Source organism: Oncorhynchus kisutch, unplaced genomic scaffold (genome assembly GCF_002021735.2).
Source record: "Oncorhynchus kisutch isolate 150728-3 unplaced genomic scaffold, Okis_V2 Okis05a-Okis16b_hom, whole genome shotgun sequence".
Lineage (NCBI taxonomy): Eukaryota > Metazoa > Chordata > Actinopteri > Salmoniformes > Salmonidae > Oncorhynchus > Oncorhynchus kisutch.
In genome coordinates this window covers 40,055-60,631 of record NW_022261982.1, presented here as the reverse complement: position 1 = coordinate 60,631, position 20,577 = coordinate 40,055, and the positions used below count along the sequence as shown (strand labels likewise).

The 20,577-nt window shown below is 45.1% G+C and overlaps 1 protein-coding gene across 1 annotated transcript in view; it reads right to left on the bottom strand.

Moving 5' to 3' along the window:
* Nucleotides 1–20,577, bottom strand: part of LOC109890343 (formin-like protein 2) — a 31,906-nt gene that overhangs the window by 10,010 nt on the left and 1,319 nt on the right. Inside the window, 20 exon segments of the mRNA XM_031813643.1 lie at nt 4,051–4,131; nt 4,477–4,545; nt 5,469–5,703; nt 5,956–6,158; nt 7,082–7,206; nt 10,326–10,409; nt 10,411–10,503; nt 12,107–12,443; nt 12,561–12,662; nt 13,940–14,089; nt 14,461–14,571; nt 14,717–14,791; nt 14,963–15,056; nt 15,679–15,755; nt 16,495–16,621; nt 16,726–16,875; nt 16,977–17,060; nt 17,269–17,345; nt 17,543–17,623; nt 17,905–17,988. Coding sequence (XP_031669503.1) covers nt 4,051–4,131; nt 4,477–4,545; nt 5,469–5,703; nt 5,956–6,158; nt 7,082–7,206; nt 10,326–10,409; nt 10,411–10,503; nt 12,107–12,443; nt 12,561–12,662; nt 13,940–14,089; nt 14,461–14,571; nt 14,717–14,791; nt 14,963–15,056; nt 15,679–15,755; nt 16,495–16,621; nt 16,726–16,875; nt 16,977–17,060; nt 17,269–17,345; nt 17,543–17,623; nt 17,905–17,988 — 2,439 coding nt within the window.

Below are 20,577 nucleotides of genomic sequence, written 5' to 3'. Positions count from 1 at the left end.
GAGTGTGTTGGGTAGTGCGTATTAAAAATAGTGTGTTGGGTAGTGTGTATTAGAAAGAGTGTGTTGGGTAATGTGTATTAGGTATAAGAAAGAGTTTGTTGGGTAGTGCGTATTAAAAATAGTGTGTTGGGTAATGTGTATTAGGAAGAGTGTGTTGGGTAATGTGTATCAGGTATAAGAAAGAGTTTGTTGGGTAGTGCGTATTAAAAATAGTGTGTTGGGTAGTGTGTATTAGGTCATAGAAAGAGTGTGTTGGGTAGTGTGTACTAGGTATTAGAGTGTGTTGGGTAGTGTGTACTAGGTATTAGAAAGAGTGTGTTGGGTAGTGTGTATTAGGTATAAGAAAGAGTTTGTTGGGTAGTGCGTATTAAAAATAGTGTGTTGGGTAATGTGTATTAGAAAGGGAGTGTTGGGTAGTGTGTATTAGGTAATAGAAAGAGTGTGTTGGGTAGTGTGTATTAGGTATAAGAAATAGTGTGTTGTATAGTGTGTATTAGGTCATAGAAAGAGTGTGTTGGGTAGTGTGTACTAGGTATAAGAAATAGTGTGTTGGGTAGTGTGTATTAGAAAGAGTGTGTTGGGTCGTGTGTATTAGGTATTAGAAAGAGTTTGTTGGGTAGTGCGTATTAAAAATAGTGTGTTGGGTAATGTGTATTAGGTCATAGAAAGAGTGTGTTGGGTAGTGTGTATTAGGCATAAGAAATAGTGTGTTGTATAGTGTGTATTAGGTCATAGAAAGAGTGTGTTGGGTAGTGTGTACTAGGTATAAGAAATAGTGTGTTGGGTAGTGTGTATTAGAAAGAGTGTGTTGGGTCGTGTGTATTAGGTATAAGAAAGAGTTTGTTGGGTAGTGCGTATTAAAAATAGTATGTCGGATAATGTGTATTAGAAAGGGAGTGTTGGGTAGTGTGTATTAGGTAATAGAAAGAGTGTGTTGGGTATTGTGTATTAGGTATTAGAAAGAGTGTGTTGGGTAGTGTGTATTAAGTAATAGAAAGAGTGTGTTGGGTAGTGCGTATTAAAAATAGTGTGTTGGGTAGTGTGTATTAGAAAGAGTGTGTTGGGTAATGTGTATTAGGTATAAGAAAGAGTTTGTTGGGTAGTGCGTATTAAAAATAGTGTGTTGGGTAATGTGTATTAGAAAGGGAGTGTTGGGTAGTGTGTATTAGGTATTAGAAAGAGTGTGTTGGGTAGTGTGTATTAAGTAATAGAAAGAGTATGTTGGGTAGTGTGTATTAGAAAGAGTGTGTTGGGAGTGCGTATTAGGTAATAGAAAGAGTGTGTTTGGTAGTGCGTATTAGGTAATAGAAAGAGTGTGTTGGGTAGTGTGTACTAGGTAATATAAAGAGTGTGTTGGGTAGTGTGTATTAGAAATAGTGTGTTGGGTAATGTGTATTAGAAAGGAGTGTTGGGTCATGTGTATTAGGTATTAGAAAGAGTTTGTTGGGTAGTGCGTATTAAAAATAGTGTGTTGGTTAATGTGTATTAGAAAGGGAGTGTTGGGTAGTGTGTATTAGGTAATAGAAAGAGTGTGTTGTATAGTGTGTACTATGTATTAGAAAGAGTGTGTTGTGTAGTGTGTATTAGGTCATAGAAAGAGTGTGTTGGGTAGTGTGTATTAGAAATAGTGTGTTGTGTAGTGTGTATTAGGTCATAGAAAGAGTGTGTTGGGTAGTGTGTACTAGGTATTAGAGTGTGTTGGGTAGTGTGTACTAGGTATTAGAAAGAGTGTGTTGGGTAGTGTGTATTAGGTATAAGAAATAGTGTGTTGGGTAGTATGTATTAGAAAGAGTGTGTTGGGTCGTGTGTATTAGGTATAAGAAAGAGTTTGTTGGGTAGTGCGTATTAAAAATAGTGTGTTGGGTAATGTGTATTAGAAAGGGAGTGTTGGGTAGTGTGTATTAGGTAATAGAAAGAGTGTGTTGGGTAGTGTGTATTAGGTATAAGAAATAGTGTGTTGTATAGTGTGTATTAGGTCATAGAAAGAGTGTGTTGGGTAGTGTGTACTAGGTATAAAAAATAGTGTGTTGGGTAGTGTGTATTAGAAAGAGTGTGTTGGGTCGTGTGTATTAGGTATTAGAAAGAGTTTGTTGGGTAGTGCGTATTAAAAATAGTGTGTTGGGTAATGTGTATTAGGTCATAGAAAGAGTGTGTTGGGTAGTGTGTATTAGGTATAAGAAATAGTGTGTTGTATAGTGTGTATTAGGTCATAGAAAGAGTGTGTTGGGTAGTGTGTACTAGGTATAAGAAATAGTGTGTTGGGTAGTGTGTACTAGAAAGAGTGTGTTGGGTCGTGTGTATTAGGTATAAGAAAGAGTTTGTTGGGTAGTGCGTATTAAAAATAGTATGTTGGATAATGTGTATTAGAAAGGGAGTGTTGGGTAGTGTGTATTAGGTAATAGAAAGAGTGTGTTGGGTATTGTGTATTAGGTATTAGAAAGAGTGTGTTGGGTAGTGTGTATTAAGTAATAGAAAGAGTGTGTTGGGTAGTGCGTATTAAAAATAGTGTGTTGGGTAGTGTGTATTAGAAAGAGTGTGTTGGGTAATGTGTATTAGGTATAAGAAATAGTTTGTTGGGTAGTGCGTATTAAAAATAGTGTGTTGGGTAATGTGTATTAGAAAGGGAGTGTTGGGTAGTGTGTATTAGGAATTAGAAAGAGTGTGTTGGGTAGTGCGTATTAAAAAGAGTGTGTTGGGTAGTGTGTATTAGGTCATAGAAAGAGTGTGTTGGGTAGTGTGTACTAGGTATTAGAGTGTGTTGGGTAGTGTGTACTAGGTATTAGAAGAGTGTGTTGGGTAGTGTGTATTAGGTATAAGAAAGAGTTTGTTGGGTAGTGCGTATTAAAAATAGTGTGTTGGGTAATGTGTATTAGAAAGGGAGTGTTGGGTAGTGTGTATTAGGTAATAGAAAGAGTGTGTTGGGTAGTGTGTATTAGGTATAAGAAATAGTGTGTTGTATAGTGTGTATTAGGTCATAGAAAGAGTGTGTTGGGTAGTGTGTACTAGGTATAAGAAATAGTGTGTTGGGTAGTGTGTATTAGAAAGAGTGTGTTGGGTCGTGTGTATTAGGTATTAGAAAGAGTTTGTTGGGTAGTGCGTATTAAAAATAGTGTGTTGGGTAATGTGTATTAGGTCATAGAAAGAGTGTGTTGGGTAGTGTGTATTAGGCATAAGAATAGTGTGTTGTATAGTGTGTATTAGGTCATAGAAAGAGTGTGTTGGGTAGTGTGTACTAGGTATAAGAAATAGTGTGTTGGGTAGTGTGTATTAGAAAGAGTGTGTTGGGTCGTGTGTATTAGGTATAAGAAAGAGTTTGTTGGGTAGTGCGTATTAAAAATAGTATGTCGGATAATGTGTATTAGAAAGGGAGTGTTGGGTAGTGTGTATTAGGTAATAGAAAGAGTGTGTTGGGTATTGTGTATTAGGTATTAGAAAGAGTGTGTTGGGTAGTGTGTATTAAGTAATAGAAAGAGTGTGTTGGGTAGTGCGTATTAAAAATAGTGTGTTGGGTAGTGTGTATTAGAAAGAGTGTGTTGGGTAATGTGTATTAGGTATAAGAAAGAGTTTGTTGGGTAGTGCGTATTAAAAATAGTGTGTTGGGTAATGTGTATTAGAAAGGGAGTGTTGGGTAGTGTGTATTAGGTATTAGAAAGAGTGTGTTGGGTAGTGCATATTAAAAATAGTGTGTTGGGTAGTGTGTATTAGAAAGAGTGTGTTGGGTCATGTGTATTAGGTATAAGAAAGAGTTTGTTGGGTAGTGCGTATTAAAAATAGTGTGTTGGGTAATGTGTATTAGAAAGGGAGTGTTGGGTAGTGTGTATTAGGTAATAGAAAGAGTGTGTTGGGTATTGTGTATTAGGTATTAGAAAGAGTGTGTTGGGTAATGTGTATTAGAAAGGGAGTGTTGGGTAGTGTGTATTAGGTATTAGAAAGAGTGTGTTGGGTAGTGTGTACTAGGTATTAGAAAGAGTGTGTTGGGTAGTGCGTATTAAAAATAGTGTGTTGGGTAATGTGTATTAGAAAGAGTGTTGGGTAGTGTGTGTGTTTTACCAGGTCTAAACTCTGCAGCTTGAATCCGTACACCGCTCCTCTCTTACTGCTGTTCATATAGTTCCCCAGAGCCAGGATAATCTGAGAAACACACACACACACAGTTACAACACTGATACTGAGACAGAGACAGAGAGACAAAGACAGAGACAGAGAGAGAGATACAGACACAGAGAGACAAAGACAGAGACAGAGAGACAGATACAGAGAGACAGACACAGAGACAGAGAGAGACAGACATAGACCAAAAAGAGAGAGAGACAGAGACCAAAAAGAGAGAGAGAGATAGTGAGAGAGACAAAGACAGAGACAGAGAGAGACCAAAAAGAGAGAGAGAGAGAGACAGAAAGACCAAAGAGAGAGAGACAGAGATAGAGACAAAAAGAGCGAGACAGAGCGAGAGACAGAGAGAGAGAACACACTCACCTCTAGAATCTTCTTGAGTTTCTGGGAGGACTTGATGGACACAGAAGCAGCGATGATTGCGTGGAGTTGCTTTGGACAGAAATCAAACCAACAATCCAGTTATTATAGAATGTTATTATGCTATGTGTGTTATGAGCGGACCTGTAACAGTATGTGTGTTCAGACAGAGTATATCACTGTGTGTGTGTGTGTGTGTGTGTGTGTGTGTGTGTGTGTGTGTGTGTGTGTGTGTGTGTGTGTGTGTGTGTGTGTGTGTGTGTTTTTGTCGTTTTACTTGTGGACCAAGGAGAACAGTAATCCAAGGAGAACAGTAAACCAAGGAGAACAGTAATCCAAGGAGAACAGTAATCCAAGGAGAACAGTAATCCAAGGAGAACAGTAAACCAAGGAGAACAGTAATCCAAGGAGAACAGTAATCCAAGGAGAACAGTAAACCAAGGAGAACAGTAATCCAAGGAGAACAGTAAACCAAGGAGAACAGTAAACCAAGGAGAACAGTAAACCAAGGAGAATAGTAATCCAAGGAGAACAGTAAACCAAGGAGAACAGTAAACCAAGGAGAATAGTAAACCAAGGAGAACAGTAAACCAAGGAGAACAGTAAACCAAGGAGAACAGTAAACCAAGGAGAACAGTAAACCAAGGAGAACAGTAAACCAAGGAGAACAGTAAACCAAGGAGAACAGTAAACCAAATAGAATTAGGACAGGTGAGGACATTTGGCCGGGCATAAAAAGGAGGCTTAGGGGTTAGGTTTAGGGTTAGAATTAGAGGTTAGGTTTGGGGTTAGAATTAGGGGTTAGGTTTAGGGTTAGAATTAGAGGTTAGGTTTAGGGTTAGAATTAGAAGTTAGGCTTATGGTTAGAATTAGAGGTTAGGTTTGGGGTTAGAATTAGGGTTACGGTTAGGGAAAATAGGACTTTTAATGGGAATCAATTGTTGGTCCTCAAAAAGTATAGTAATACATATGTGTGTGTGTGTGTGTGTGTCTACCGGTGTGAGCATCTGTATGTTGTCCTGGAAGTTGCCCATGAAGGTGATGATGGACATGCGTTGGGCCAGTCTCTCTATGCGGCTGAACTGCAACATGAAGCGGTCCTCATCGCTCAGTGTGTCCACAGGCTTTCTGTCCCTCTCGTACTGCCGTAGCATCTTCACCTCGCCCTCAGTGGGGAGGAAACGCATCAGACACTCCACAAAGTCCACACGCACAGTACGCATGTCAAACCTATAAAGAACACACACAGTTTATATACCAGCACACACATTATACACTTCAGATACATCAAGCACTTACACCTTACAGAGAGAGAGACAGAGAGAGAGAGGGGGGGAGAAAGAGGGGGAAGAGAGAGGGGGAGAGAAAGAGTAGGAGAGAGAGACAGAGAAGGAGAGAGAGAGAAAGAGGGGGAGACAGAGAGCTATAATATTAGTAATATATAGTCTAGAAGTTAAAGGTCAGATGTTAGAGGTGACTTACGTCTGGATGGCCCGACAGATGAGTTCGGGCCCCTGGCCAGCCTTGCGGAGGGTGATGGCCAGGTTCTTGGCTCTGTTAGCCTCCAGCAGAGACACCCTGTTGGGACCCTTCTGAGGGGCCTTATGCCTGCTCAGAGTCACATCCACCGCTGGCCCCTGGGCCTTGGTCTTAAACATCTCCTCAAACTCCTCCACATTCAGCTCCTGGAGAGGACAGAGAACACACACACATACACTATATATACAAAAGTATGTTGACACACCTTCAAATTAGTGGATTTGACTATTTCAGACACACCCATTGCTGACGGGTGTATAAAATTGAGCACACAACCATGCAATCTCTATAGACAAACATTGTCAGTAGAATGGCCTTACTGAAGAGCTCAGTGATGTTCAACATGGCACCATCATAGGATGCCACCTTTCCAACAACTCAGTTCGTTAAATTTCTACCCTGCTAGAGCTGCCCCGGTGTCTGTAAGTGATGTTATTGTGAAGTGGAAACGTCTAGGAGCAACAACGGCTCAGCCACGAAGTGGTAGGCCACACAAGCTCACAGAAAGGGACCACCAAGCGGTGACATATCAGTGGAAACGCATTCTCTGGAGTGATGAATCACGCTTCACCATCTTGCAGTCTGGGTTTGGCGGATGCCAGGAAAACGCTACCTACCCCAATGCATAGTTTGGTGGAGGAGGAATAATGTTCTGGGGCTGTTTTTCATGGTTCGGGGTAGACCCTCTTGTTCCAGTGAAGGGAAATCTTAACGCTACAGCATACAATGATATTCTAGATGATTCTGTGCTTCCAACTTTGTGGCAACAGTTTGGGGAAGGCCCTTTCCTGTTTCAGCATAACAATGCCCCTGTGCACAAATAGTGCCCGACCTCACTAATGCTCGTGGCTGAATGGAAACAAGTCCCCGCAGCAATGTTCCAACATCTAGTTGAAAGCCTTCCCAGAAGAGTGGAGTCTGTTATAGCAGCAAAGGGGGACCAACTCCATATTAATTTTGGAATGAGATGTTCAACGAGCAGGTGTCCACATACTTTTGGTCATGTAGTGTATGTTGCACACATTGTACTGAGGCAAATGCGTGTGTGTGTGTGTGTGTGTGTTTGTACCTGGAGGATCCTTTCATCGTCTATGTCGTTGAAGACAGTTCCGTTGATCTGACTTGGTTTTAGGGCCACCCAGTTAAACACTGGCATACGGAACTTAGTCTGGATAGGCTTCTTAATCTTCACAGCTAAAAAGAGACAGAGAAGGAGGAGGAGGAGGGAACAGAAAGAAGAGAGAGAGGAGGAGGAGGGAATGGAAGGAAGAGAGAGATGAGGAGGGAATGGAAGGAAGAGAGAGATGAGGAGGGAACAGAAAGAAGAGAGAGAGGAGGAGGAGGGAATGGAAGGAAGAGAGAGATGAGGAGGAGGGAATGGAAGGAAGAGAGATGAGGAGGGAATGGAAGGAAGAGAGATGAGGAGGAGGGAATGGAAGGAAGAGAGAGAGGAGGAGGAGGGAATGGAAGGAAGAGAGAGAGAGGAGGAGGAGGGAATGGAAGGAAGTGAGAGAGGAGGAGGAGGAGGAGGAGGAGGAGGGAATGGAAGGAGAGAGGAGGAGGAGGGAGCAGAAGGAGGAGGATGGAATGTAAGGAAGAGAGAGAAGGAGGAGGCGGGAATGGAAGGAAGAGAGAATGAGGAGGAAGGAACGGAAGGAGGAGAGAGAAGGAGGAGGGAACGAAAGGAAGAAAGAGAGGAGGAGGAGGGAATGGAAGGAAGAGAGAGAGAAGGAGGAGGAGGGAATGGAAGGAAGAGAGAGAGAGGAGGAGGATGAGGGAATGGAAGGAAGAGAGAGAGAGAAGGAGGAGGGAATGGAAGGAAGAGAGAAGGAGGAGGAGGGAATGGAAGGAAGAGAGAGAGAGAAGGAGGAGGGAATGGAAGGAAGAGAGAAGGAGGAGGAAGGAACAGAAGGAGGAGTAGGAGGGAACAGAAGGAAGAGAGAGAGAAGGAGGAGGGAATGGAAGGAAGAGAGAGAGGAGGAGGAGGGAACGGAAGGAAGAGAGAGAGAAGGAGGAGGAGGGAATGGAAGGAAGAGAGAGAAGGAGGAGGGAATGGAAGGAAGAGAGGAGGAGAGGAGGAGGAGGAAGAGAGAGAGGAGGAAGAGGAAAGAGAGAGAGAGAAGAGAGAAAGAGAAGCATCAGCAGCAGCAGTCAAATGTGAACACAACATAATCACATGACAAGACATCACCTCATCACATAATCACATGACAAGACATCACCTCATCACATGACATCGCCTCATCACATAATCACACAACATGATCACATGATAAGACATCACCTCACCACATAATCACACAACATGATCACATGACAAGACATCACCTCATCACATAATCATACAACATGATCACATGACAAGACACCACCTCACCACATAATCACACAACATGATCACATGACAAGACATCACCTCATCACATAATCACACAACATGATCACATGACAAGACATCACCTCACCACACGACACAGAATAACACAGGTATGAGAGAGGTACTGAGGAGGTGTACCATTATGAGAGATGTATGGAACAGACAGGTATGAGACAAGTACTAAGGAGAGGTGTGAGACAGGTACTGAGGAGAGGTGTGAGACAGGTACTAAGGAGAGATGTGAGACAGGTACTACGGAGAGAGGCATGAGACAGGTACTAAGGAGAGGTGTGAGACAGGTACTAAGGAGAGGTGTGAAACAGGAACTAAGGAGAGGTGTAAGACAGGTACTACGGAGAGGTGTGAGACAGGTACTAAGGAGAGAGGCGTGAGACAGGTACTAAAGAGAGGTGTGAGACAGATACTAAGGAGAGGTGTGAAACAGGTACTGAGGAGAGAGGCGTGAGACAAGTACTAAGGAGAGGTGTGAGACAGGTACTAAGGAGAGATGTGAGACAGGTACTAAGGAGAGATGTGAGACAGGCATTAAGGAGAGGTGTGAGACAGGCATTAAGGAGAGGTGTGAGACAGGTACTAAGGAGAGATGAGAGACAGGCATTAAGGAGAGGTGTGCGACAGGTACTAAGGAGAGATGTGAGACAGGTACTAAGGAGAGAGGCGTGAGACAGGTACTAAAGAGAGGTGTGAGACAGATACTAAGGAGAGGTGTGAAACAGGTACTGAGGAGAGAGGCGTGAGACAAGTACTAAGGAGAGGTGTGAGACAGGTACTAAGGAGAGATGTGAGACAGGTACTAAGGAGAGATGTGAGACAGGCATTAAGGAGAGGTGTGAGACAGGCATTAAGGAGAGGTGTGAGACAGGTACTAAGGAGAGATGAGAGACAGGCATTAAGGAGAGGTGTGCGACAGGTACTAAGGAGAGATGTGAGACAGGTACTAAGGAGAGATGTGAGACAGGTACTAAGGAGAGGTGTGAGACAGGTACTAAGGAGAGATGTGAGACAGGCATTAAGGAGAGGTGTGAGACAGGCATTAAGGAGAGATGTGAGACAGGCATTAAGGAGAGGTGTGCGACAGGTACTAAGGAGAGATGTGAGACAGGTACTAAGGAGAGATGTGAGACAGGTACTAAGGAGAGATGTGAGACAGGTACTAAGGAGAGGTGTGAGACGGGTACTAAGGAGAGATGTGAGACAGGCATTAAGGAGAGGTGTGAGACAGGCATTAAGGAGAGGTGTGAGACAGGTACTAAGGAGAGATGTGAGACAGGTACTGAGGAGAGAGGTGTGAGACAGGTACTAAGGAGAGGTGTGAAACATGAACTAAGGAGAGGTGTAAGACAGGTACTACGGAGAGGTGTGAGACAGGTACTAAGGAGAGAGGCGTGAGACAGGTACTAAAGAGAGGTGTGAGACAGATACTAAGGAGAGGTGTGAAACAGGTACTGAGGAGAGAGGCGTGAGACAAGTACTAAGGAGAGGTGTGAGACAGGTACTAAGGAGAGGTGTGAGACAGGTACTAAGGAGAGGTGTGAGACAGGTACTAAGGAGAGGTATGAGACAGGTACTAAGGAGAGAGGTGTGAGACAGGTACTAAGCGTGTGATCAGAGGGAACCTACAGAACAGCTTGAGTGACCCCTCTGAGAGCAGAACAGAGGAGAGAATATTGAATTAGAACAAGAGAGAGAACGTTAGAATCAGAGACAGAGAACCAGAGAGAGAGAGAACTCAGGCAGTATAGAAAAGTGGTAGTTCAGAATACTCCAATCAGAATCAACTCCAGCGAGAAAGGGAGGCAGATCCCTAGTGTTCACACCAGGAGATCTTTATATAACTATAGAAGTACACTTCTTAAATCTCTCTTTGATACATGCAGCACACAGCTCAAACAAACAAACACACACACAGCCTTACCTGCCAGGCCGGAGTTAAAGATGACAGTGGGTGATCCACCACAGCCGGGGAGTGGAGGGGCGCATGGGGGAGGAGGGGGAGGCAGAGGACCGGAGGACTCCATGGAACATAAGGGGGGAGGAGGGGGAGGGTGGGGGAGGAGGAGGAGGAGTAGGAGCAGGGTAGGGCCCGTTTGACACTACAGAGGAAGAAGAGAGAAGACAGAGAATTAACCAACCAGGAGAAGAAAGACAGAGAATGAACTTCTTTGGGACTGGGGGCAGTATTGAGTAGCTTGGATAAAAAGGTGCCCAGAGTAAACTACTCAGGCCCAAAAGCTAGAATATGCATATAATTAGTAGATTTGGATAGAAAACACTCTGAAGTTTCTAAAACTGTTTGAATGATGTCTGTGAGTATAACAGAACTCATATGGAAGGCAAAAACCTGAGAAAAAATCCAACCAGGAAGTGGGAAATCTGAGGTTTGTAGTTTTCAAGTCATTGCCTATTGAATATACAGTGTCTATGGGGTCATATTGCACTTCCTAAGGCTTCCACTAGATGTCAACATTCTTTAGAACCTTATTTGAGGCTTCTACTGTGAAGGGGGAGAGAAAGAGAGCTGTTTGAGCCAGGTGTCTAGCAGAGTGCCATGAGCTGATCACGCGTGCACCCTTGAGAGGTAGCTGCGTTCCATTGCATTTCTAAAAGACAAAGGAATTCTCTGGGTTGGAACATTATTGAAGATTTATGTTAAAAACATCCTAACGATTGATTCTATACATCGTTTGACATGTTTCTACGAACTGTAATAGAACTTTTTGACATTTCGTCTGAACAGGTGATCGCTCATTATGCATTTGGATTACTGGGCTAAACATGCGAACAAGAAGGAGGTATTTGGACCTAAATTATGGACTTTATCGAACAAAACAAACATTTATTGTGGAACTGGGATTCCCGGGAGTGCATTCCGATCAAGATCCTCAAAGGTAAGTGAATATTTATAACGCTATTTCTGACTTTTCTGACACCTCTCCTTCTTTGGAAAATGGCTGGATGTTTTTCTGTGACTAGGCGCTGACCTAACATAAATCGCAAGGTGTGCTTTCGCCGTAAAGCCTTTTTGAAATCTGACACAGCGGTTGCATTAAGGAGAAGTTTATCTATATTTCCATTTATAAAACTTGTATCTTTTATTAAAGTTTATTATGAGTATTTCTGTAATTTGATGTGGCTCTCTGCACATTCACCGGACGTTTGTTTGAGACAATGCATTTCTGACCATAACACACCAATTTCAAATTAGGTTTTTGGACATAAAGATTAACTTTGTCGAACAAAACACACATTTATTGTGTAACATGAAGTCCTGTGAGTGCCACCTGATGAAGATCATCAAAGGTTAGTGATTAATTTAATCGCTATTTCTGATTTTTGTGAGCCCTCTCCTTGGCTAGAAAATGGCTGTATAGTTTTCTGTGACTAGGCGCTGACCTAACATAATTGTTTGGTGTGCTTTCGCCGTAAAGCCTATTTGAAATCGGACACTGTTTATCTTTAAAATGGTGTAAAATACTTGTATGTTTGAGGAATTTTAATTATGGGATTTCTGTTGTTTTGAATTTCATTGGCTGTTGGCGAGGTGGGACGCTACCGTCCCACATATCCCAGAGAAGTTCACCAACCAGGAGAGAGAAGACAGAGAATTAACCAACCAGGAGAGAGAAGGCTGATTACAACTATTACATCAATTACATGAACAACGGAGCAATATGATAGGTCAGAACTAACACTCACTGTTCCCTGGCATCCCTGGCATTGGTGGAGGTGGTGGGGGAGGGGGAGGGGCTGGTATCATCCCTAGTCCCGCCCCTGACAAGCCATAGCCCACTGTCTCCGGACTGGGGGAGAGGGTCATGCCCAGGGTCAGAGAGGTGGAGGACAAGTCACCCACCCCTCCGTCCCCCTCGCCCCTCGCGGGGTGTAAGGTGCCCCCTCCCTGCACCACCAAGGTGCCCCCTCCACCCTCCTGAGCATGGCGCTCCAGTCGACTTTGCCTGCGGATGGTCTGGTCCTTCTCACGCACGATCCTCCGCAGGGTGTGCACCTGGTTGTTAGCACTAGCATACACATCCTGGAATAAGAGAGAGTTAGCCTAGCTTTAGTATGCATAGAGAGAAGGTGCTAGAGTTAGCCTAGCACCAAATGGCTGAGTGTTGCTCGTGATAGCCTAGCCTAGCATCTGCCTCACCCGTATGGTGTCCAGCTCCTTGTTGGTTTGCATCAGCTGTTTCTCCAGCTCTACTATCTTGGCCATGGCCTCGTTCTCTGTGTCCAGGAGCCTCTCTGTCATCTGCAAGGAAACATAAACATCTGCTCAGCAGTCTGTATGTGTGTGTGTGTGTGTGTGTGTGTGTGTGTGTGTGTGTGTGTGTGTGTGTGTGTGTGTGTGTGTGTGTGTGTGTGTGTGTGTGTGTCAGAGTCGGTCCGACTGTGTGTATGTGTGTCAGAGTCGGTCTGACTGTGTGTGTGTCAGAGTCGGTCCGACTGTGTGTGTGTGTATCAGAGTCGGTCCGACTGTGTGTGTGTGTGTCAGAGTCGGTCCGACTGTGTGTGTGTGTATCAGAGTCGGTCCGACTGTGTGTGTGTGTATCAGAGTCGGTCCGACTGTGTGTGTGTGTATCAGAGTCGGTCCGACTGTGTGTGTGTGTGTGTGTGTCAGAGTCGGTCCGACTGTGTGTGTGTGTGTCAGAGTCGGTCCGACTGTGTGTGTGTGTATCAGAGTCGGTCCGACTGTGTGGGTGTGCGTCAGAGTCGGTCCGACTGTGTGTGTGTGTATCAGAGTCGGTCCGACTGTGTGTGTGTGCATCAGAGTCGGTCCCGACTGTGTGTGTGTCAGAGTCGGTCCGACTGTGTGTGTGTGTGTCAGAGTCGGTCCGACTGTGTGTGTGTGTATCAGAGTCGGTCCGACTGTGTGTGTGTGCCTCAGAGTCGGTCCGACTGTGTGTGTGTGTGTGTCAGAGTCGGTCCGACTGTGTGTGTGTGTCAGAGTCGGTCCGACTGTGTGTGTGTGCCTCAGAGTCGGTCCGACTGTGTGTGTGTGTATCAGAGTCGGTCCGACTGTGTGTGTGTGCCTCAGAGTCGGTCCGACTGTGTGTGTGTGTGTCAGAGTCGGTCCGACTGTGTGTGTGTGTGTCAGAGTCGGTCCGACTGTGTGTGTGTGTGTCAGAGTCGGTCCGACTGTGTGTGTGTGTATCAGAGTCGGTCCGACTGTGTGTGTGTGTGTCAGAGTCGGTCCGACTGTGTGTGTGTGTGTGTGTGTGTCAGAGTCGGTCCGACTGTGTGTGTGTGTTTCAGAGTCGGTCCGACTGTGTGTGTGTGTGTCAGAGTCGGTCCGACTGTGTGTGTGTGTATCAGAGTCGTTCCGACTGTGTGTGTGTGTATCAGAGTCGGTCCGACTGTGTGTGTGTGTGTGTCAGAGTCGGTCCGACTGTGTGTGTGTGTATCAGAGTCGGTCCGACTGTGTGTGTGTGTGTCAGGGTCGGTCCAACTGTGTGTGTGTGTATCAGAGTCGGTCTGTCTGTGTGTGTGTGTGTCAGAGTCGGTCCGACTGTGTGTGTGTGTCCTTACGTGGGTCATATTCTCCTCCAGCTCCTCTACCCTCTCCAGCGCGGCGGTCTTGGTCTCTGCATCCTCCAGCAGCGTCCCCACGTCAAACACGTTGTCCAGGTAGGCCTGGATCTGCACCTGCAGCCGATCACTCTCTGTGTGCTTCAACCTCTGGAAGGGGGATAGGAGAATGTGTTCATTCACTATTTGTGTGTGTGTCTGTCTGTGTCTGTGTGTGTGTGTGTGTGGTGTGTGGTGTGTGTGTATGTGTGGGTGTGTCTGTGTGTGTGTGTGTGTGTGTGTGTCTGTCTGTCTGTCTGTGTGTGTGTGTCTGTGTGTGTGTGTGTGTGTGTGTGTGTGTGTGTATGTGTGTGGTGTGTGTGTATGTGTGTGTGTGTGTGGGTGTGTCTGTGTGTGTATGTGTGTGTGTGTGTGTGTGTGTGTGTGTGTGTGTGTGTGTGTGTGTGTGTGTGTGTGTGTGTGTGTGTGTGTGTCTGTGTGTGTGGGTGTGTGTGTGTCTGTGTGTGTGGGTGTATTCTCACTTCTAGGTAATCGTCCAGATTGAGTTTGGTGAAGTCATACTGAAGATGCACTCTGAAGTTCATGTCCTCAACAGAATGTACCACAATGTTTATGAACTGCATACAGGCCACCTGCAAACAGTAAACAACCCACTTCTGAATACTCTCCTCACACACACATCTAAGATACACACATATCTGACATTGCAGCCACCACAATCAAGGCTAAGCATCAGCAGGCATCATCCACGCCTGAGTGAGTGTGTGAGAGTCGTACCATGAAGTCAATGTTGTCATCCTCATTCTTAAAATGTTCCATCAGCTTCTCAAACCTCAGGGTCTCTGAGCACACCTGAGATAACGAGGGGAGATTGAGTAGAAAAGTCAGGGAAACACCAGACACACGCACAGACACACCACACACACACACACACACACACACACACACACACACACACAGATACACACACACAAACAGACACACACACACAAACAGACACACACACACAGATACACAACTTACTGTTTTAAAGTTGTCGAAAGCAGACAGGATTATCTCATGACCTCCTCTGACCAAACACACAGCAGCCAGCAGCTCCAATACCAGAGCCTTAGTCCTGGAGAGAGAGGGGCGAGAGAGAGAGAGAGAGAGAGAGAGAGAGAGAGGGGGGGGGGGGGCGAGAGAAAGAGAGAGGGGGCGAGAGAGAGAGAGAGAGAGAGAGAGAGAGAGAGAGAGAGAGAGAGGATGAGAGAGGGAGTGGGGACGAGAGAGTGAGACAGAGAGAGGGAGAGGGGGTGAGAGAGAGAGACAGAGAGAGGGGACAAGAGCGAGAGAAAGAGAGAGAGGGAGAGAAAGGGCGAGAGAGAGACAGAGAGGGGGAAAAAGAGGAGGAGGGGGAGAGAGGGGAGAAAGAGATATAGACAGACAGAGAGAGAGAGACCGAGTCTTTAGCTGGATTTCAGAGGTTCTATCTAGTTACCCTTCTCTGTTACAAGGGAGTCCTGGACAAAATGCATCATCACAATGCAAGAAAATACAAGGTCTCGTTCCCTCTAAAGCAGTGGTTCCCAACTTCTTTCGGTTTCTGTACCACCAACTGAATTTTACCAGGGCCTATGGTCTCACGAGTATTCTCAAGTGCCCCCAGAGGCCCTAGTACCCCTGGTTGGGAACCAGTGCTCTAAAGGGTTCCTCCTTCCTAATGCAGACACAGAGAGAGGTGTTCACTGACTACTGACCTTGGGTTTCTGTTGTTGAGGCTCAGAGCGATCTCATTCACAGCATGAGGATGGGACATGACCATGTTAAAGCCATACTACAGACAGAGGGAGGGGAACATAACAAATCAGATATCAATCACTGCTATCAAAAATAACCACGAGGATGAGAGGAAGGAAGGGTGGTAGGATGAGAGAAAGAGGGGGAGAGATAGGAGGGGTTGAGATAGATAGGAGGGGTTAAGAGAGAGAGGGGGAGAGATAGGAGGGGTTAAGAGAGAGAGCGATAGGAGGGGTTAAGAGAGAGAGATAGGAGGGGTTAAGAGAGAGAGATAGGGGGGGTTAAGAGAGAGAGAGAGATAGGAGGGGTTAAGAGAGAGAGGGAGAGAGAGAGAGGAGAGGTTAAAAGAGAGAGAGATAGGAGGGGTTAAGAGAGAGAGGGCGAGATAGGAGGGGTTAAGAGAGAGAGAGGGAGAGATAGGAGGGGTTAAGAGAGAGAGGGAGAGATAGGAGGGGTTAAGAGAGAGAGAGGGAGAGATAGGAGGGGTTAAGAGAGAGAGGGAGAGAGATAGGAGGGGTTAAGAGAGAGAGGGAGAGAGATAGGAGGGGTTAAGAGAGAGAGAGAGAGAGAGATAGGAGGGGTTAAGAGAGAGAGAGAGATAGGAGGGGTTAAAGAGAGAGAGGGGAGAGAGAGAGGAGAGAGGTTAAAAGAGAGAGATAGGAGGGGTTAAGAGAGAGAGGGCGAGATAGGAGGGGTTAAGAGAGAGAGAGGGAGAGATAGGAGGGGTTAAGAGAGAGAGGGAGAGATAGGTGAGAGGGGACAGATGTATAGTTCACCTGGTAGTTCATAATGGCTCTGAGACACATCACACACACGTGAACGTCGTCCTTCTTACACACCAGGCGGGAGTTCTTCAGTGTCTTCCTACTGGGCAGTGTGTTAGACCTGGACACCAACGCTGACCTGACACAGTCAACATACAATCAACACAGGATTAACACCGCAACGTGGTGTGTGTGTTAACTGATGGAGTGGCATATATGTGTGTGTGTTTGGGTTTGTGTTACCCGATAGAGTGGCGTGAGGAGCGCTGTATGTTGTTGCCACTGGAGGGGGAGGGCAGGTTGCTGTCTCCATGGAGATCTTCTATAGAACGACTCCAGGGGGAATCTACAGCTCTCTCTTCAGTACTGGCCTCCGATACCTCCCCATCAAACCTACACACACACACACACACACATACACACGTGACTCAACAGAACACACGCGTATGGAAAAGGTGATATGCCCACACACACACACAGTCACACACACTCACGTGACCGCGTACTGAGCGAAGGAGAGGTACTCTACTAGAACATCTAGGCCCTGATTCTCCTCGTTGAGAAACTCCCTCACCCACCTGGAGACAGAGGAACATTAGGATTTATTATCAGACCAATAATTCACTGTTTAATATCTAGCTGTACAATCACTAAAACCCCTGGCCAGCTAAACCCTCCTCTCTGACTCAGAATGGTTTGGAACTGAGTGAATTTCAACGTGACTCTGATTCGGTTCTGATTCATTTTGATCCAGGACTCTGTGATTGGCTGCGGCCTGTGACTCACCCGATGTGATTGGTCCGTAGTGAGATCTCCAGTTCTCTGAGCACCTGAGTCGACTCCTGGACTCTCCGACGGAATTTCTAACGACAGTAGGGTTAGGGTTATTCTGGTATTCCCTCAAAATAATTTCCTGTCTGCTGGTTTGGGAAATGATGGAATCCTAAATGGTATCTACCCAACTGTGTCAAGTTGAGGAACAAATATTCCAGCTTGTGTTACCATATTGTTACTATGATATTACTGGCTCTGCCACCATGGTGACGTGGCTGTCACTCACCTTGCGTGTGACGGCCGGGTCAAGGAATCCTCTAAGCTTCTGAATGTAGGTGTGAGGAGGGTTCTTCACCTGGAACCGTTCCTACAACACACACACACACACACACAAGCAATGGTTACACACTTGCCTTTCACACTGGCCAAGGAGATGCTGAATACCTGAATGAACCATTTTGGTTGCTGCTCTTCTGCCATGTGACGTTGGCCACACACAGCCTTCCAATGGGCTAGGAGGAGCTTCCTCCATATAGCTTACACCTATCCAGTTCCTTCAGGTCTACTTACATAGAAGCGGGACAGTGCTAGGGGTCATTATCAGACCAGGCTGTTCTTTGGCCAATCAGAGTTGACCTTCTGTCTCACCTGATCACATATCAGCTCCCACTTCTTCTCATTGTCATAGCAACGGAGCAGACGCACCTTATCAGGAGGCAGGTTCATAGAGTTCTGAGAGACAGAGAGCGAGAGAGAGAGAGAGAGAGAGAGAGAGAGAGAGAGAGAGAGACAGCAAGAGAGAGACAGAGAAAGAGAGAGACAGAGAGAGAGAGAGATTAAGAGGGAGAGAGAGAGAGAGAGAGACAGCAAGAGAGACAGAGAAAGAGAGAGACAGAGAGAGGAAGAGAGAGAGAGAGAGAGAGAGAGAGAGAGAGAGAGAGAGAGAGAGAGAGAGACAGAGGAAGAGAGAGAGAGAGAGACAGAGAGAGAGACAGAGGAAGAGAGAGAGACAGAGGAAGAGAGAGAGAGATTAAGAGGGAGAGAATAATTGAAAGATGGATAAAGTGAAGGAGAAGGTGACACAGAGAGATACAGGGAGATACAGAGAGATACAGGGAGATACAGAGAGAGATACAGAGAGATACAGAGAGGTACAGGGAGATACAGAGAGATACAGAGAGATACAGAGAGATACAGGGAGATACAGAGAGATACAGAGAGATACAGGGAGATACAGAGAGAGATACAGAGAGATACAGGGAGATACAGAGAGATACAGAGAGATACAGGGAGATACAGAGAGAGATACAGAGAGATACAGGGAGATACAGAGAGAGATACAGAGTGAGATACAGAGAGGGAGATACAGAGAGAGATACAGAGAGATACAGGGAGATACAGAGAGAGATACAGAGAGAGATACAGAGAGATACAGGGAGAGATACAGAGAGAGATACAGAGATACAGGGAGAGATACAGAGAGAGATACAGAGATATACAGAGAGAGATACAGAGAGAGATACAGAGTGAGAGAGAGCGAGATAGACAGAGAGATACAGAGAGAGAGACAGAGAGATACACAGAGAGAGACAGAGATACAGAGAGAGAGACAGAGAGATACAGAGAGAGAGAGAGATACACAGAGAGAGAGAGACAGAGATACAGAGAGAGAGAGAGCGAGATACAGAGAGAGAGAGACAGAGAGAGACAGAGAGAGACAGAGAGATACAGAGAGAGAGAGAGACAGAGAGATACACAGAGAGAGAGAGACAGAGAGATACACAGAGAGAGAGAGAGAGAGAGAGAGAGAGAGAGAGAGACAGAGACAGAGAGAGACAGAGATAGAGAGAGACAGAGAGAGATACACAGAGAGAGAGAGAGAGAGATACAGAGAGAGATACAGAGAGAGAGAGACAGAGAGAGAGACAGAGAGATACAGAGAGAGAGAGACAGAGAGACAGAGAGAGAGAGAGACAGAGAGATACACAGAGAGAGAGACAGAGAGGGGGGGGGGGTATTAAACTAATTAAGTACACACATCTCTCCAGAAGACCTATGTCTACTGAATACAGACATTCCCTCTTCAACAGAGACATGAACATGCGTGAGCAGAGAATTAAATATGAGTATGTGTGATATGAAAGACTCTTACTGACACACTCAGAGAATTAAATATTAGTATGTGTGATATGAAGGACTCTTACTGACACACAGAGAATTAAATATGAGTATGTGTGATATGAAGGACTCTTACTGACACACAGAGAATTAAATATGAGTATGTGTGATATGAAAGACTCTTACTGACACACTCAGAGAATTAAATATGAGTATGTGTGATATGAAGGACTCTTACTGACACACAGAGAATTAAATATGAGTATGTGTGATATGAAGGATTCTTACTGACACACAGATAATTAAATATGAGTATGTGTGATATGAAGGACTCTTACTGACACACAGAGAATTAAATATGAGTATGTGTGATATGAAGGACTCTTACTGACACACAGAGAATTAAATATGAGTATGTGTGATATGAAGGACTCTTACTGACACACAGAGAATTAAATATGAGTATGTGTGATATGAAGGACTCTTACTGACACACAGATAATTAAATATGAGTATGTGTGATATGAAGGACTCTTACTGACACACAGAGAATTAAATATGAGTATGTGTGATATGAAAGACTCTTACTGACACACTCAACACTCAACACTCACACATACACACACACTCAACACTCCAACACACACACACACAACACTCATACACACACACACACACTCATACATACAACACTCATACACACACACACACACTCATACATACACACACACACACACACTCATACACACACACACACAACACTCATATACACACACACTCAACACTCATACACACACAACACTCATACACACACACACACACTCATACACACACACACACTCAACACTCATACACACACACTCAACACCCATACACACACATTCAACACTCATACACACACTCAACACTCATACACACACACTCAACACTCATACATACACACACACTCAACACTCGTACATACACACACTCAACACTCATACACACACAACCCTCATACACACACACACTCATACACACACACACTCAACACTCATACACACACACACACTCAACACTCATACACACACTCAACACTCATACACACACACACACACACACACTCAACACTCATACACACACACACACACACACACACACACACACTCATACATACACACACACACACACACACTCAACACTCATACACACACACACACTCAA